The 17,446-nt window shown below is 40.2% G+C and overlaps 2 protein-coding genes across 3 annotated transcripts; both read left to right on the top strand.

Moving 5' to 3' along the window:
• The first annotated feature begins 3,212 nt into the window (after nt 1-3,212).
• Nucleotides 3,213-7,577, top strand: commd2 (COMM domain containing 2). The gene is made up of 6 exons (XM_076141629.1): nt 3,213-3,372; nt 3,905-3,982; nt 4,099-4,181; nt 4,411-4,485; nt 4,666-4,764; nt 5,720-7,577. Exons 1-6 carry the CDS (start codon nt 3,306-3,308, stop codon nt 5,927-5,929), a joined length of 612 nt encoding a protein of 203 aa, XP_075997744.1. The 5' UTR covers nt 3,213-3,305; the 3' UTR covers nt 5,930-7,577.
• A 2,650-nt stretch (nt 7,578-10,227) lies between these two features.
• On the top strand, nt 10,228-16,053 carry LOC142991482 (uncharacterized). 2 transcript variants are annotated; one of them, XM_076141656.1, is made up of 3 exons: nt 10,228-10,579; nt 11,652-11,954; nt 14,468-16,053. In XM_076141656.1, exons 1-3 carry the CDS (start codon nt 10,268-10,270, stop codon nt 15,107-15,109), a joined length of 1,257 nt encoding a protein of 418 aa, XP_075997771.1. In that variant the 5' UTR covers nt 10,228-10,267; the 3' UTR covers nt 15,110-16,053. The 2 variants fall into 2 exon arrangements, with proteins under 2 accessions (XP_075997771.1, XP_075997772.1); XM_076141657.1 differs by having other exon boundaries at nt 10,229-10,579; nt 14,471-16,053.
• Nucleotides 16,054-17,446: the final 1,393 nt, after the last annotated feature.

The raw sequence follows: 17,446 nt of genomic DNA, 5'->3' as shown, positions 1-17,446 counted from the left end.
ACTACTTTTTGTACACAATAAATGTTTTGCATATTAAACTCCAAATCTTGTATGACTGGATTTAAAAAATCCTCTTTCATGGATTACCAAAACAAGATATATTCCATCACAAAGTTTAGAAATGCACCGTAAGAGATGTGTGTGTGTGTTTTTTGTGGTAAATGTTCCTTTTCTACACTGAAAACAGGTACAGGGTTGGAGAACTATGCACCCTACACACACACACACACACACACACCACCCCTGAAAATCACTCAAATGTGGATACACTTATGTTAACATAAACATAGCTAGCCATTGAAGTGTACCACCCATCATTCATTCATGACATATAGAACTTTATTTTAAGAATGAACCATGCCCACTTCAATTTCACTATAAAAAAAATTCTATCTTGAGTTGTAACTTAAAAGTCGAAGAGGTTATTGACAAAAACTACTGATGTGTGTAAGTACATTAATGGTGCCTGTTTTTGTGTGATGCTGCATATGTATTATTGACATGGAGAATAACTTTTTGGCAATGTCTATATACACACTACCTTCATAGTCATCTGAAGAAATCTGCACAAACATTAAGGTAGTGTGAGTAGTCAGAATAGGGAACAGCAGCTGATTCTCTCATTCTACTCTATCCTTCACTGCCCCACTGTCTTATATTATCTTGTGTACATTCTCTCACACACTCACTTTCTCCCTCACACACACGTATACAGTGCAGTCTTATAAGTGAGAGTCTCTGTCCTGGAGCAGCAGGTCATGCAGGGTAAGTTAAGGGTGTGGAGCCTATGGGCCAGAGACGTGGTCAGGGTAAGGAGCAGGGTACAAAAATGCTGCCTGCCTACCTGCTGAGATCTTAATGGTTGCGCAGGAACGTAAGTGGCAATAAGGTCAGAAGAATACACTGGAGCCAGGCCATGTAGTATCTCACCTTAAGACCTTAAAATCAGCCCTGCCACTGACAAGAAGCCAATGTAGCGACCCTAGAACTGGTGCTCAAGATGATGGCAGAGGGTGCTGCAGAGTCCAGAAGGTGGAACACCCCGTTGTCTATCTGGAAAAGCAGCCATCGATTGTTGAGACAGCTCAGGAGCGACTCCGCTGAAAACAGCTGACCTGTGGATTTCACACTCAAGGGTGTGGAGCCCAGGGCCAGAGAGGAGATCAGTGCAGTCATGGGGTGTAACATGAGCAGATTAAAGAAAGATGGAGAGAGAAAATCAGCTAATCAGCTTACTACACTCACACTAGCACTGACCAAGAGTGGACAGAGTAACTAACTTACTAACCTGTGTGATTTTTGGTTTTACTTTAAGAATGACGACAGATATTCTTTGTTTTCTTTAAAAATGCTACTTGGAAGTATCGGGCCGGAGCAAAAAAATAAAGATGTAAAAAATGATGGAACCTTTACATTTTGAAAAAGAAAAAAAAAACATTTAGTCAACATCTTACTTACAACTTGTTGTAACATGTACCCTTTTCTTGAAATATCGCAACCTTATTTTGGTTACATGTGGAATTTGTAATGGAAATATTACATCTGTATCATAGTAGAATATGGACTTTTCTTGACGTAACGCCATGCTCATTCTCCATCATAATGTCATACTCTGTTGTAGGATTCTCGCTAAATATCATACAGACTAAATAAAGATTTCTCATTTCTTCTGATTCAATATTTCTATTTTACAAATAATAGGGTGATACAAACATACATACAAACATAGACACAACAACAAATAAAATAAAAAGATAGAAAGAAAGATTTAGCAATAGCAGTAGTCACAGCCAAGTGAGTTTACAAAAGGTGGTTTATATGTATTCTGTTATATTTGTTGCCCCCATTCTTATTACTAGTGACAATTCCTCTTTCAGGAATATTGCAATTGGGGACCAGTTTCTAACAAACTCTGCAAAAGTACCTTTTAATACATGTGACAACCTTTCCAATGGCAAAATGGACATAAGTTTTTCATACCACGCTGAAATATCAGGGGGGTCTTCGACTAACCGTTTTTGTAGTATTGTGAGGCGTGCAGCATACAAAGCGATTCTAAGAGTGTACCTGTACCTGCATTCGTTATTGGAGTCTAATCCCAGTACAACATGATATGGATTTAGAGGTATGTCTATCCCAAATATTTTATTAATCTCACCAGAAACATATTAATCTCTAGAGGGGAGGCTTTCAATAATATATTTCCCAATTGGTTCATATACAGGCCACTCTTATATATTGGTATGGATTGGATGTAACTCCTAAATTGTAAATAGCGAAAAAATTGTGTTTGAGTAAGGTCGAATTCAGTCCTGAGTTGTGAAAAGTATTTAAGAGTCCCACCTAAAAAGAGGTCTTGTATTTTAGAGATACCAGCATTCTTCCATATTTTAAAGCCCATATCTGAACAAGATTGTGCAAAGTCAGGATTACATGCAATAGGTGCCAACACAGAGTATTGATTCATTATCCCAAAATGCCTACGTACCTGATTCGAGGTTTTGAGAGTATTTCTAACAATAAAGTTTTCCCTCACCCCCTGTAGTGAAACTGCATTATTTTTAAACGGTATGTCCAAAAGAGCAGGCTCACATCCAATAGTCTCCAAGTCAAGAAATGTAGAGCTATGGTCATTTTTTATCCATTCTGCAATGTATCTAATTTGTGAAGCCTTGCGATAGTACATTATATTGGGAAGTGCTAATCCCCCCTCGACCACAGGTAACTGCAATTTTTTCCAATTTAACTCCGGGGCGCTTACACTTCCACACAAATTCACCGATCATACCATGTCGTGATTTAAAAAACGTAACTGGAACATAATTAGGTAACATCTGCATTGGATATAATAGCCTCGGTAAGCCATTCATCTTTATAATGGCAACCCGTCCAAGCAGTGATATTAATAAAGGGTTCCACCTTTGAAGATCTCTTCTAATTTCATTCATCACTGGATCTAAATCCATTTTTATCATATCATCAAAAGTAAAAGAAACAAAAATGCCTAGATACCTGAACCCATTAGGAGACAAGTGAAAAGGGGAACTCATTTCTGTATACTTAAAGGTTTCATTATTACCGTTGTTGATAACGATGTTGTTTCAGAGTTGACAACGTATTGATTACTGTTCTGTTCCTCATCGCTGTGCCTGAATTTGTCTTCATCGTCCAGTAGCAGGCAGTGTGTCACAATAACAATGACAGTTGCTTTATACGCTGAAAGCAGAAGAAGAAACGCTCGCACTGACGTTTCCGGGTTGTTGGTTTACTCTCGTAGTGTGTTTAAGTGGACGCTGTTCTCCAGGATGCTGCTGGTTTTGTCTGAGGAACATAAGGAACATTTATCTTTTCTGTCCAGCGTTGATGCTGCAGGTAAGCGACTTATCACATTATAGCGTGAGACGAGTTAGCATCTTGCTAACCGGTGACCATCAGCTGATGACGCTGACCCCGCTGAGCTCAATTTTTTTTTATGAGTTTATGATTTAGATGAGTTTCTTAAAATTCCAGTGCGAAATTCCGTAGGCAGAATCTTAGACGACGCAGTATTAAAAACTGAGGGCATGAATTTTGTTGAATTTGCATGAAATCCCGCAATCGCGAAAAGATGGAGGAACCGTTGCACTTTTTCACAGTCACATGGTAAAACCAGGATCGTATGACTCGTATCGTGAAGAAAAACAAGTGTCAAGACGTGTGAGCTATGTTTACCACCCTGCTTCCCCTTACCACCTCTGCCAGCGTCAAAGAACTGGATTAAATGTACAAACCTGAATGTTGACAATAATAGAATTAGTGATCATGTCCAAATATTTCAGTGATTATCATGATATTAATTTTGTTCATGTTGTAAATGCTCCAGTATGCATTGTTAGTGAGGTTGTTTGTTCCTTTTCTTCCTCAGTGGTGGGTGAGTTTGGGCGAATAGCACTGGAGTTCCTGAGGAGAGGAACCAGCCCCAAGATCTATGAGGGAGCTGCCAGTAAGTCTCTAAGCATCCATACTCCACTTACCAAGCAGTACTGTTGATGCACATTTGACATACTAACAGTGTTCAGCTACAACCAAGTAACTCCATAACTCTAATGCTTTGTGCAGGGAAGCTGTGTGTTCCTGTGCAGTCGGTGCAGCATGGAGTGGAAGGCCTGATGTTCTTAATGACGGAGAGCTCCAAACACATGGTGACTTAGATTTTCTGTCTGCTGTTGAAGTGAGCAAAGACTCAACCAAGGTTTTGGTAGTCTTCCCCATCAGAAACTTTGATTGTACTGCTACTCCAAATGTCATTTATAGGCCCATGTGCCCCCCATACATGTGCAACACAGCCAATAAATGAAACATAGTCTGCACATGGTTACACCGTCAGGAGTAATGTATCATAATATACAGTGTGTTTGTGTGTGTGTGTAGATTTCAGAGGTGGATTTTCTCGACTCCGTGTTGGTTTTGGGCTTTGGTGAAGAGCTCAACCAGGCCCTCTTACAGGTGACTTTTTTATCAATGATATCTGCAGCATCATCACTTGTGAGCTTGTAATTGTTTGGATGGTAAACAGTTGCTGTATTTACTCAGCTGTCATAGTAGGCATCCTGACTGAGACCCTTCACTTCACACTGCAGTGTCTTGATTGTGTGCACTCACACTGACCGTGTGGTGTGTTTGCAGCTGTATCTACTGCAGCGTAGCCAGATCCGCAACACCCTGAGTCTACTGCCCTCCAACCTGCCTGCCTACAACAACCTGGAATGGAGACTGGATGTACAGGTGTGTTTGGGTCTTAGCTCAGTTAGAAGGACTGTTCCACTCTTCTGTATTGAATAGACAATGGGTTTATATGCTTCCTGGTAAATGTATTTTGTAATAAATATATATACAAAAACAATAATGTACAAAATAATTGTATTTTGTAGTTTGCTCCAAACCTCAAAGCATGAAAAGGAGAAACTAAGTGAGCCGTAAAGGACAGCGTGAGAAAAGAAAATGTCACGTTCCTCTACCATCAGAACTTTCCCCACATGTTGGAGTATGCAGCCTTATGGTAACAAGCCACAGTGGAGGGATGTTTGCTATGTAAGACTTAATGTGTTGTGTTCAATGTCCAGTTTTTATCTTGTGGTTATCAAAGCTCTATTCTCTATTAAAGCTGTGGAAGCTGTGGACAATAAACGGGCCTGTCTTAAGGTTTTTGTACCTTTCCAATTAAAAGTAAATAAAAGTAAGTTGAAACTGGCAAAAGTTATTTGCATCCATAAATGTTTTGTAGCACCTTTTGAGGCAGTAATTGCCATCAAGCTCTTTCATTAGCTCTTAATGAAGCTTCCACACTTCTCAGGTGCTAGTTTGTTCCACTCTTCTTGAGTAAACTGCTTCTCTCAGGTTTGATGGTGTCAGATCAGGACTCACCTCAGAAGGGTCCAATGGTTTTTAGTCCTTCCCCCTTGTGGTCTTGTAGATTTGTGTTTGGATGCTGTTCTTCTCTGTGAAAGCTTCATGTTTTCCTCTGTGAGTGTAGAGCTCACTTACTGTTAGTCTCATTTTGTTTCAAGGATATTCTTCTAGAGGCAACGTGCTTTGTAAACATGCATTTGAGCAAATTACGATCTTGTTTATGATTCTCTTGTGTCTTCCCAGGTGCCATGTGTGCTTTATAACTACATGAACTGGCTACTATTGAAGACCATTTAAAAACTCTTGTTCTTGTGTCTCTCCTTTCTACCAGTTGGCGAGTCGTTCCCTCCGCCAGCAGGTTGTTCCCATGCTGACAATGAAGTTGCTCCTGGCAACAGATGGTGGTAATTATACCGACCATAAGGCTAAGGTTGTTCAAACGGACATCACGACTCTGGTACATCTCATTACCGTACTGGAGGCTGCCCTCGCTGCCATGAAAACCAACCATGCTCGTCGCATCTTGCGCAACATCAAATAGTCTCCCCTCATCACTTCACGTATGACACTGAGTAGGCACCTACACGACATCAAATATCCTCAAAAGGTGTCTTCATGTCCTGTGTTCCAATGTTTGTCTTGTTAAATCCGCAGACTTATGACTTAGCTGCTCACAAACCGAGCACACTTGTGCTAGTTTTTCCAAGCCATCAATAAGAAACATACAAGGGTTCAGGTGCGATGACACATGATACATACATTAACATGCTGCTAAAGATGCAGGTGAGTGTTTAAGCCCAGCAGGAGGTAAACAGACGAACAATATGATGTTAGTTCTTCATGCTTGCTATAACACTGAATCATATGGGGTAATGATAAGAAAATCATGTGAACTTAACAGGGCCAGCAATGACTGAAGCTCATTCGTAGAGCTTCCTTTACTTTAATCAGCGTCCCATTGCTGATATGTAATTGTAAGAACATGGCACATGTAACAGCAAATTCAAATGAGCTTATTAATGAGCTGCTACATGTATAAAATGCTAAGTTAATTCTGGTTCCTTTGGTGTTAAATGGACACGGGAGAAACATGAATGCTCAGCTTTAAGGCCCATTTTTATAGTCTGAGTTTAAGTGCAGTTGTGTTCACACCAGTGTCAAACAGGTCACTTACACACATGAAGATTGGATGAGCTGAGCCTTAAGACCTTGAATGTCGCATTAGCTGTCAGGTGCCATTTGGCCTTCAGGAGACCTTAAATCTGGTGCCGTGTTCTATGAATGACGAGGCAGATCAATGAGCCACATGCAGATTGTTTGTGTCTATTTTAATGTTTGAACGGTTGGATGTCTCAGTAAATGTTCTCCTCAAAGTCTATTTTATTTCATCCTTCTTCCACTTTGCTTTGTTGAATGCATAAAATAGATCATTGGCCACAACAAGAATGTTCCTCAATAGCACTTCGTCATAGATATGTAGAGAATGGGCTTAGGGCAATCTTGGCAGAGAGAGAGAGAGAGAGAGCTCAAGGGCACCTCGGCACCTCGGCACCTCGGCACCTCGGCACCTCGGCAGTGCCCTGGAGGCACACTGGCAACTCTTCGGCTACCAGTCCAAGCTGTTTAGTCCACAGGGGATTCAAACAGTGAAGCTATGGGAGAAAAATTATCCCTTTTCCTAGTTTTGGTCAGAACACGTCCAGCTGCATTCTTGACCAATGGAGAGACTTTAGGGACTTATTAAACCTCACTAATGTCACGTAGCAGCTCAGTGTTCTGTGGAAAGTACTGCCATTTTAATAAACAGTTTTCTTTCAGTGTTGTTTAGATTCATTGTACAATACATGTTAGAAGACGTAAATGCACTAAACTAAATCCTGAAGTGTCCTTTCTGTCTATTCAGCTGTGGCAAATGACCGATGCCTGATTGATGATGCTGTTTTATGTGCAAATGTTTCAACAAAAATTAACTGATGAATAAAATTGGGATTCTGCGTTTTTACTTTACATGTCACCTCCATAAGCAAACACATTCAGTCATCTTTGTTATTTAGCAGGAAGGCTATGAGTGTGTATTTATACTGCATGCTCCTTTTTTACTCCAGCAACATGCTTCCATGGTTCAAAATGAATCGATTAGTAAATTCATCTTTGTGCAATCAAATTTTCTGGAATTTGGGTTTTTTTGTTCAACAGTTCTTTCACCACTCCAAAGTTCTTTGGAATGTATATAATGATTTGAGTATTAAGTCATTAATTTGTTTTATTGTTTTTGAAATTCTGTCCTGTTGACATGTATTTGCTTGTCAAATTAAGATTAAACATTTTATTAAGATTAAATGTCTTCTGGTAATGAAATAAACATTTTAGAGGATTGTGCAGTTTAACCAATTCGACGTGTTTTTGAGCACATTCTAGTTAAACAAATATAACAAAGAAAGACAAGGACACAACAAAAAGGAAGGCCGGCAATATTACAAAACCTAATGATTTTCAAGAAATTTACTTCCAGACTTGGTCACTGACAACTTTTGTAGGTTTGAGCATCTTTTTAAAAAAATTACATTTGGATGGTGGAGATGGATATAAACGCCTCAATTTGTTGCAACATTGTGTAAAATGCAAATAATAAAGAAAGCATGGATTTGAAAATTATTTTAGCAATACTAGAAAAAACTAAAAAGTACGTTTTTTAAAAAAAAAATGTAAATCTGTAATCATACTTGACTGCTGCTCATCCCACAAATGCATGTTCCTCACAAATGTGGCACCATTTAACAGGGAAATAAACAGGCTTTCCAATATAAGATTTATTGCCAAGAAGCATTGTTACAACAAAGAAGTAATCTACCAGGCACAAATTTCCTTACTTTGTGTGCTTGGTTTAATTGGCAATATTTTCATAATCCACAGCTCAAAGGAACAGATGCAAAATACAGCTTGACGTGAGAGCAAATGTCTTCAAATGAGCAACGAGCTCAATAAATCAATGACACATTGTTTAGCCAAAGAATAGTGCTCTGGTGAGATACATGTGACTCCTTCAAGTTTGGTCACAGTGACAAGCATCGATTCATGACGTGACACACAGAAAAATTGCATAAGGAGATCATGACCGCGCAAAGTTACATGGTGTATAAGACAAAAGTCACAAGACAAGCACGTGTGAGCTCTGGAATGCAGTCGCAGAAAGCCTCGGGGTGAAGCTCCACCATACCACCTGCAGGCTATCAGGTTGTGCCAGCTCTCTGGGCCAATCTCAAGGCCAGCAGCTGGATCGACAGGCTCCCATGGGTGATGTTGGGTATTCAGATCGCTCTAAGGCCAACCTGCAAGCTTCATAGAGCAAGTTCCTCTGCGGTGAACAGCTGTGGGTCCCCTGGGATTTTTTCCTGAACACCACGGACTCTTGGTCTGTGGCTCCACAGCGGACTGCACTCCTGGACAAAGCCAGGCTGTTCGCACTGGTTCCCATGTTGCACCATGGTCCTCATCGGACTCATGTCCCAGCCAGCCTGAAGTCAGCACAATATAATAATTTATAAAAGCAGCTTATTATTTAACAAAACAAATAAGGTGACAAATCACCTTTACAGTGGAATTATTAAAAGTCCAACTGTGTAATACTTTGTAACTTAATTTCAAAATTAAGTTATTCTTTGCAAAAGTCAGCACATCTTTTCAGTGACTGGGGTGGACTTCAGCTCTGTGCTGCAGATGTTTTCAAGTCGGGGTTGCAGCTGTCGGACTAGCACTTTTAAATGTCCAGCTTCAACCTATATTTTGTTTTTATTGAGGCTCACATATGTAGGATGTGGCCATGGCTCTCCTACTCCTACCTAGCAGCGCGTAATCGCTCCTTCTCCTGCTGCGTTTTTAATAATAGTAATTATTTTAAATCCCTCACAACTGGGCTTGTAACGCTAAACTAGCGGGTAGCCAAGCTAATGATGCATCAGACCAGCTGATCAGCGCATTCTGTGAAGCAGCGCGCATAAAAACAAACAACCAGGCCGAACCGACATCGCCTCATTCATTTACCTGAGGAGGTACTTATTCATATCGCTCCTCTTCCGATCCTGCGCCGCACCCCCCCTGCAATAGCTCTGCGCCCCCTTAGGGGGCGCGCCCCCCACTTTGGGAACCACTGGACTGAGGTGAACTTGCTTCACCAAAGGCTTTCCTGAGTAACTACCACCCTATCCTTTCCTATAAATCTGAGTATCAACACTGCTGTATCAAAAATAATCCATCCAATAATTATATTTTAGACTGGTTTGCACTTCTAAATCAACACCTAGACCACTCTAGTATTTAAACCAGATTTTTCAAGCAGGTCATGTTTGTTGGCTGGACTGAGCACTGACTAGTGCTTTATTGACCTTGGGTTAATGTTCAGTTTTCTGCCTCTCTTTTAAAAGACACATCAAAAAAGTCTTTTAAGGCTAAAATGAATTAGAAAGTGATATATCAAGAAATAAAAATGATATTTAATATACCCGAATGATGACATTTAATATACCCTTTTCTGACCCATTTCATAAGCAACAAAAAGCCCAGCAGATTTCTGAACTGATCTTTCCTTGAGACACAGCTTTGTGAAATCTGAGATCAGATTATCCTACTCTTAAAATTGGATCAAGAATGACAAATGTGACAGGTAGACCGAAACCTCCCGTGATTCTGTTATTTTGTGATGTACAAACAAGTTATCGTGGTTATATGGGTCATGTGCAATATGTTAGAGAATTGGTATCTGTAAATGTACAACTACACAGGTTTTATGACTAAAGGAAGATAAACAAAGGTTCAGAAAAACAGATAAGAAGTACTGAGTTGTTTGCACACACACGCACACACACACATACACGCTTCAGCCATGATAGTGACAGGCAGCAGTTTGTGTCTTCCCTCTCCTGCCACTGTCCAGGAGCTCTTCTCTGTGGCTCGAGATGCATCCATCATCCCAGACATCTCCTTGGATCCCATCCTAACATCCTTCTTGTCTCTGGACTCATCTGAGGCACTGCAGCATCAGTATACATTTTTAGAGCGGAGTTTGAGAGAGGAGCAGTGGCGTACCTTCAGCCTCAGTCTGACCGCACATCTGGGAGGCAGCAGAGTGACATATGGAGGCGTCGGTGTGATTGCTTTGGCTCTGTCCATGCTATTTGATGTGCTGGCCCAACAAGTAAGTAAAGGAAGTGGAGAATCAGTAAGAATGAACAGATTTTTGATCTCAGACAGAGCTCAAAGTGAACACAGTGCAGGGTCAGGGATAAAGTTTTATCTTTAAAATCATTTAAAATAACCTTAAAACTACTGGAGCGATTTGTAACAGGAGCTTTAGTTTTTGTCTCTTACCCAGGATAGATCACCTGTTTAACCTTATATAGGAAGTTACTGTATGTTATTAAAGGTGTGAAATGTCACATTTATTCAAGCAATGGAAATGCTTATACTAAAATGTTCCTTTAGTGCTACATGAATCTAAAAACAAATTGAATCGGTGAGTTGAAAAAGATGTAAAAGATTTTTCTCCGCTGAAAATGTCACGTTGGGCCAGCTGAGAAAAATTCAGGACCGATTGTCGCTTAAAGGCAGAAAAACTACATATGACATATTCTGAAAGTTTCTATGTATGTGTTGCTTCTGAGGTGTTTTGCTAAAAGAATGATCAGGATCTTTTTAAATGCTATTCTTGATTTTACTGGACGCCATTGCGGCGAAGCTATGGGATTAAAATTATCCCTTTTCCAAGTTTTGGTCAGAACGCGTCCAGCTACATGGATTTTTTTATCATTCTCTCACATGCCAGAGGGAAATGTGGTTAAGATGTGATGGAGCCTGACCATTAAGAGCTTTGACAGTGAGCAGGAGGATTTAAAATTATATTCTGGACTTAACTGGAAGCCAGTGCAGCAAATCTAAAATAGGAGTAATATGATCTCTTTTCCTAGTTTTTGGTCAGTACACATGCAGCTGCATTCTTGACCCACTGAAGAGTCTTTAGAGACGTTTTAGGGCAGCCTAATAATGGTGAATTACAATAATCATGTAAGTTTCTCTGCATCATTCTGTGACAGAATGTGCCTGATTATTAAGATGTTTCGTAAGTGAAAGAATGTACCCCTTGACATATGTTTAGTCTCTGTGATAGAATGTGGTGGTCAGTGGTGTCAAATGCAGGACTAAGAAGCCCTAAAGAATGATCCCAAACAAAAACATAATTGACACTCAGCATACCAACCTTTTCTCCACAGGTCAATGCACAAGAGTCCAATGTAGGGGGACCATCAACCCATAGTACCCAGGCACAGAAGATTTTTGGCATCAATATGTCTTCAAGGATCGGTTGGATTATCTACAGTTTCCTCCAGCAGATCCCTGCAATTGCCAACAATCAGGAGAAAATAGCTGAGACGACAGAGCTCTATGACAATTTGCTGAAACATGAGCTGCTTGACCATTTTGAGAGGATGATCACTAAGAAGAGAATGAGTTCTGAGTCTATGCAGCAGTGGTTGACGGGGTCTGCAGTTCATCTACACATGAGAATCCACCAGGTCAGGACGGACAAAATTCTTTCTATACTATGTATCATTATACCGTTAAGTATTTTTGAACAACAGAGGCAGAACAGAATCCATCATACCAACGCTTTTAGCCTCTTTTATAGCAAAAAACCTTCAAACTACATGATCTTGGAGTTGCCTTTTAGTTGGATCCTTGTATGTTATATTTTGTCCTTTTTGTAGACTGGTTTTCACTTATTATGGTCTTTTGTACATCATTGTAGATCAAGATTTCTGTGAAAGCTCTCAGTCATCTTGGACATGGTATCTAAGGAAGGTACATTCTCAGGCAACTGGACTTGGTTGTAAAAACTTGTGTGACGTTTCCCAGGATTTAACCTCTGTGGGGTCATTATAAGGGTCATTGATACCATTGGTACTAGTCCTACTGACAACTGTAACAATACTTGTTACATTCGCTGGAGTCCAGCTGTCAATTATGACTAATCCTGATAATCCTGCCAGTCAGTCAGAACTGAAGAAGCCCTGTGGATGAGAGGCAAAACGTCCTCAAGTTTTTACAACCAAGTCCAGTTGCCTGAAAAGTAATACAAATTTCTTTTGCAGTGCACACATTTGGGGTAATATATAAAATGCAGCACCAGATATACTGTATATATTGTATATGCAGCCACGTTCTCTCACATATAAACTGCCTACTTTTTTAATAGTGTGACAACAAAGCACATCTTTGCATGACATTTTATGGTAGATTCATTCATAATCACCTCATAATAGGATTTGTGGATTTTCAGGAGGCTATGACAGACACAGATTGGGGTCCAGTCCTAAATGGATGAAAAAGTGACAGATGTTCCATAATCAACTTTATAGGCATCCTTGCCTAAAGGTCTTATCTCTCGACGTATGCTTCGTCTTCAAGTTAAAGACCACTAGGACCAAATTCGCTCTTAGCCAGATTCTAAGCCACATGCTCCTCATATTGGTTAGATTAAATTTACTAAATTTACCAACCGAGCGATGGACCTCTAGACAGCCTCCCTCACACCGAATACTGCAATTATAATCACATAAGCGAAGTTCACTTACCTGATGTGGCCATGTCTGTGTGGGGAGACGAACCTATCAGTCCCTAAGCCAATCAGACAGTTCAGTAGCACGCTCTTTCCAATGCTGTTTGGCAGACAGACAAAGCAACGCTTTGCCAAGCTGCCTCCCCCCTCCAAACATCCTCAGCTTACCCAACTACCTGCGCAAACTGCTGCCCCAGGAGAGAGAGACTCACAATAATAGGACTGCACTGTGTTGTGCTTTATCATTCCCTTTATGTTTTTCTCTCTCTCTCCCTCTCTCTCTCTGCCTGTCTCTCTCTCCCTCGTCTCTGTCTCGCGTGCTATTTCCTAATTCCTAATTTACTGTCATTCTCATTTGTGAGATCAATAAAAGTACTATCCTATCCGATCCTATCCTATCCTAATGCATGACTGTGTGTACTGCCCTGCATGCTTTTTTTTGTACCATTGTATAATCCCGCTGGAAATTCCTATTGCACACCCAGCCATTCGTGGAGAGGCAATCACTCTGCCGAGGTTTCTTCCTTTTTTCCTTATACATTAAGGTTTTCTTGGGAGTTTTTCCTCGTGCTGCTAGAGAGCTTTGGGCAGGGTCGGGAATTTTCCTGATGTTGTAGGCCTGCAAAGCCCTTTGAGACATTGAAATATTAATTGTGATATTGGGCTATACAAATAAAATTTACTTGACTTGACTGATCACAAAGTGATGTATGATGTCAAATCTATCAGTGTGAGTGGAAATCTGCTCTCTTATTGACCACGAGGATAGTGGCACCCTTTGACCATAGACCCTTTTGTTTAATACAATACAGTAGTGAGACAATTTAACTGTAGTAAAGCGAATGAGAAATATTTTCAATACACTTTATGTAAACACTGATTTTTCACAAATAAGAGTTGGTAGTTTAATGTCAAATCTTTTAAACATTTCCTCATTTGCATGCCTTTTTGAACTTTAAATTGGTTTGCAAAGAGAAAAGTGACTTTCAGTTTTGTTCATGATACTATAGTTGCAAACTATATAAAGGTGAATTTGAATTAGATGGACAACCAAAAAAGATTTGCCGGGAGACCTCAATCACATACAGTAGGAAACTGTTGCTTATTGCTGTTGCTTATCTTGAGCATGCCTCAATCAGTGAAGTCTCAAGAGTATATTTTCCACCATCATTAAAACACAAATGTCTTAAATATAGTGAACATAAAAAAAAAAAAAAAAAAAAAAAAGGTATGTCGCTAATTTTCCTCACATATCTGATACACATATGATTTAGTATATAAATAAAATGTCTAAGCCCACTCAGTTGATTAATGAATTTATTGAAATGGGACAATTGAGTCAGATTTTGCACACATTGTAGTGGCCCTGCACACCATTTACCAAAGAAACATGATGGTGTGACCATATTTGTGTTCCATTGAGATCAGGTGCAATGCTGCTGTTTATCATCATAACTATTCTTGTTCCAGCAGGTTAGGCTACACTCCGTGCCATCAGGGTCAGCTGAGTCACTTCGTTTGTCCTATAAGACGGGGTTGTTTCGTCTGGTGCAGAGCTACACAGCCTATCTACGCAGAAACATTCACGAGACTGAAGCTGGTGGATCACCGGGACCCCAAGCTGAGGCAGCCAGTGGACGCAGTCAAACTACTGCCAACACATCCAGCAAAATCAAAGTAACCTGCTTGGGTGGTAAAAACTCCAGTGAAAGCCTTGATAATGTTGGTCCAAGTATCTTGAATGATATGTTAAATGATACCACCAGGCACAATTCAAATGAATCCAGTGATCCATTTCTACCTCATGCAACAAAAGAAAGTGAAGGAAGCACTGCAGGCACTGCAGCCAGAAAGACAGTCAACAATTGCAATGGAGATTCCAGGCATGAGGAAGGCAGCAGGCTGGGTTTGTTGGTTGTTGAGCCTCAGAGGAATGTGAGTCACAACGTGCACCATCACCCCTGTGAGTCTCCAGCCATAGAGCAAGCCCTGGTGACTCGGATCATAGCGGCTCAGGACCTGCAGCGGAACAGGTATTTTTTCCTGAATTCTGAGAGAGTCTATCGCAGCCTGCTCAGACAGAAGAAGGACTTTGCGTTCAACTCGCTATAGAAAGGAAATTGGGCCTCAACTGAGGCTAAATGTGTGTCCTTACTATTATTAGCATTCTCTGTTTAATCTCTGTCAGTCCCTTTAACTGTGCACTGATATGAAAGGATATGATGATCAATGTCATATTATTTCCCACTTTGCCTGCGCAGTGTGGAGTCGCAGTGTTTTATATGGCATTTCCTCAATGAAATTTCTTGCTTTACTGAAGTATGATTTCTCACCATTTTCCACACAACTGTGCTGATAAGGCTTTATAGCACGGGCATTCTTCAACAGAGAACAGGTGTGTGAGGATCCAACATTTAAGATTTAAGATACTTTATTACTCGTCATTTTGCATGCAATTCAAGGCAAATCGCATGCAATTGAAATTTATCTTGCACCCCCTCATATCACACACACACAAACAACAGAGGGGGTGCAGGGCAGCCATTGTACGGCGCCCATGGAACAGTTGGAGATTCGGTGCCTTGCTCACGTGCACCTCGGCAGTGCTCTGGAGGCAAACTGGCAACTCACCAGCTACCGTCTACTTACTTGGTCCATACGGGACTCGAACCGGCGACCCTCCAGTTCCCAAGCTGAATCCCTATGGACTGAACTACTGATTTACAATCTCTGTCAAGCTTATGCTTGTGGCATTTCAGGCTTTTTTATGTGATGGACTTCTTTACAGTCTGTCTTAAGTTTTCAGATGAACTTGTTTGGTTGGTTTTAGGTAGAGATTTTAAACACAATGTTTTGATTATATGTGTGATTGATGTAAATGCAATTCTATGATATCCACCTCAGTTTTTTGGAATATACAGTATATTTTGTATGGTCTGTCTGGTGACTTATCTGCATCTCTGTCATTGTTGTCATTCTGGAGAGCATGGTCTTAAAAATAAACGTTATTCTTAGTGAGATGTTTTAGGTTAAATAAAGGTTAAATGAAAATTGTGTTCTGTTGTTAACGGCTAAAACTTTGTATGTGATGCACTGCTTTGAAGCAACTTACTGGCGTGTGCCTTACAGTTTTTGCTATCAAGAATTTTAAATTTCTTTATTTCCTTTTATAAAGGTATGTCAATACAAGACAATACAACAATATGGCACATGAGGGGGAAGGGGTGGTGCATGCGCAACATAACATAAACTTCATAGTCAGGTACATCAGATCATGTGATGTGGCGCATTAGATCAACTTGGCAACGAGGGGATGCTTCTGGAGTTCAAGTGGTTCCTGACCATATCCCAGTGGCCACTCAGGCCTCAGGCAAAGTCAAAAGTCTCAGCCAAGCTGCTCTCTCCATGCTTATCAAATTAAGGTAGTCATTGGCCAGCTGTCTACTGAAAACAGGATGATTTATGTTCCATCAAGTTCAGGAGTATCGGTCTTTTTACAGAAAGACAACCAAGTGTTAAGAAGTCGTTTACAGTTGAGGGATATACTGTATGTTTTCAGGGATCTGACCAATAAAGCACACAACAGGGCATATAGGGTAATTAACATGAAGAATGTCAGATAGTATTGTGATTACCTCATCCCATAATGTTTCCTCTGCTGCCATGCCAGAGATGACTTCAGACTGATTCTCCACCATTTTAGAGCGTTTGTCAGGAGTAATGTAAGCTTGATAATATTACACTAAAGTATCCTATACCGAACACATTTAAATGACATCATGGCTGATTTCCATATCCTTTCCCATTCAGAACTGGAGAGGGTGGTATTAAGTCTTTTCCCATGAGAACTGGGTGGTGCAGTAGGGATAAGATGCCCAAAAAATAAAATAAAAATAACCATAAGGCAGGGGCAGCACCTTCTCTGGGTTTCTTAATAATAATAACCATTCTGCCAGTCAGGCATATACCAGAAACAAAGAGTCTTATGAAAGCCTAGCTTGATATGTTCAAATGTTAGAATGTTGTCCTTGAATATTTGACCAGTTGTTTAAATTCACTGGTGCTGCCACTGCCTGTCGCCAACCCTGCTTTAAAAATGGGGTTGTGTCAAAAAATGGTGAGATTGATTGATTGATTGATTGATTGATTGATTGATTGATTGATTGATTTTTTTATTTATTTATTTTTTTTTTTAATTTTTTTTTTTTATCTACACCAGTGACACCATTTCTGGTTGTGGTTCCTCACGGAAATGGCAAGAATGGTGCAGTGACAAAAACATATTGAACTTACTGGTACAAAGGAAAACGGACATCCCTACATCATGGCATAAAGCACAGTGAGGAGAGGTAGAGGTGAAAGCAAAGACGGATGGACATGGGCCCTGCAACAGTCAATTTGAAAGGTGCAAAGTAAAAGTGATGGTGTCATGTTAGTCTTATTGTTGTT

The sequence above is a fragment of the Genypterus blacodes genome, unplaced genomic scaffold (assembly GCF_046128005.1).
Source record: "Genypterus blacodes isolate CSIRO-AG114 ecotype Tasmania unplaced genomic scaffold, CSIRO-AGI_Gbla_v1 ptg000019l_1, whole genome shotgun sequence".
Lineage (NCBI taxonomy): Eukaryota > Metazoa > Chordata > Actinopteri > Ophidiiformes > Ophidiidae > Genypterus > Genypterus blacodes.
Note: the sequence above shows the minus strand (reverse complement) of the source record. Positions and strands in the feature narration are given on the sequence as shown.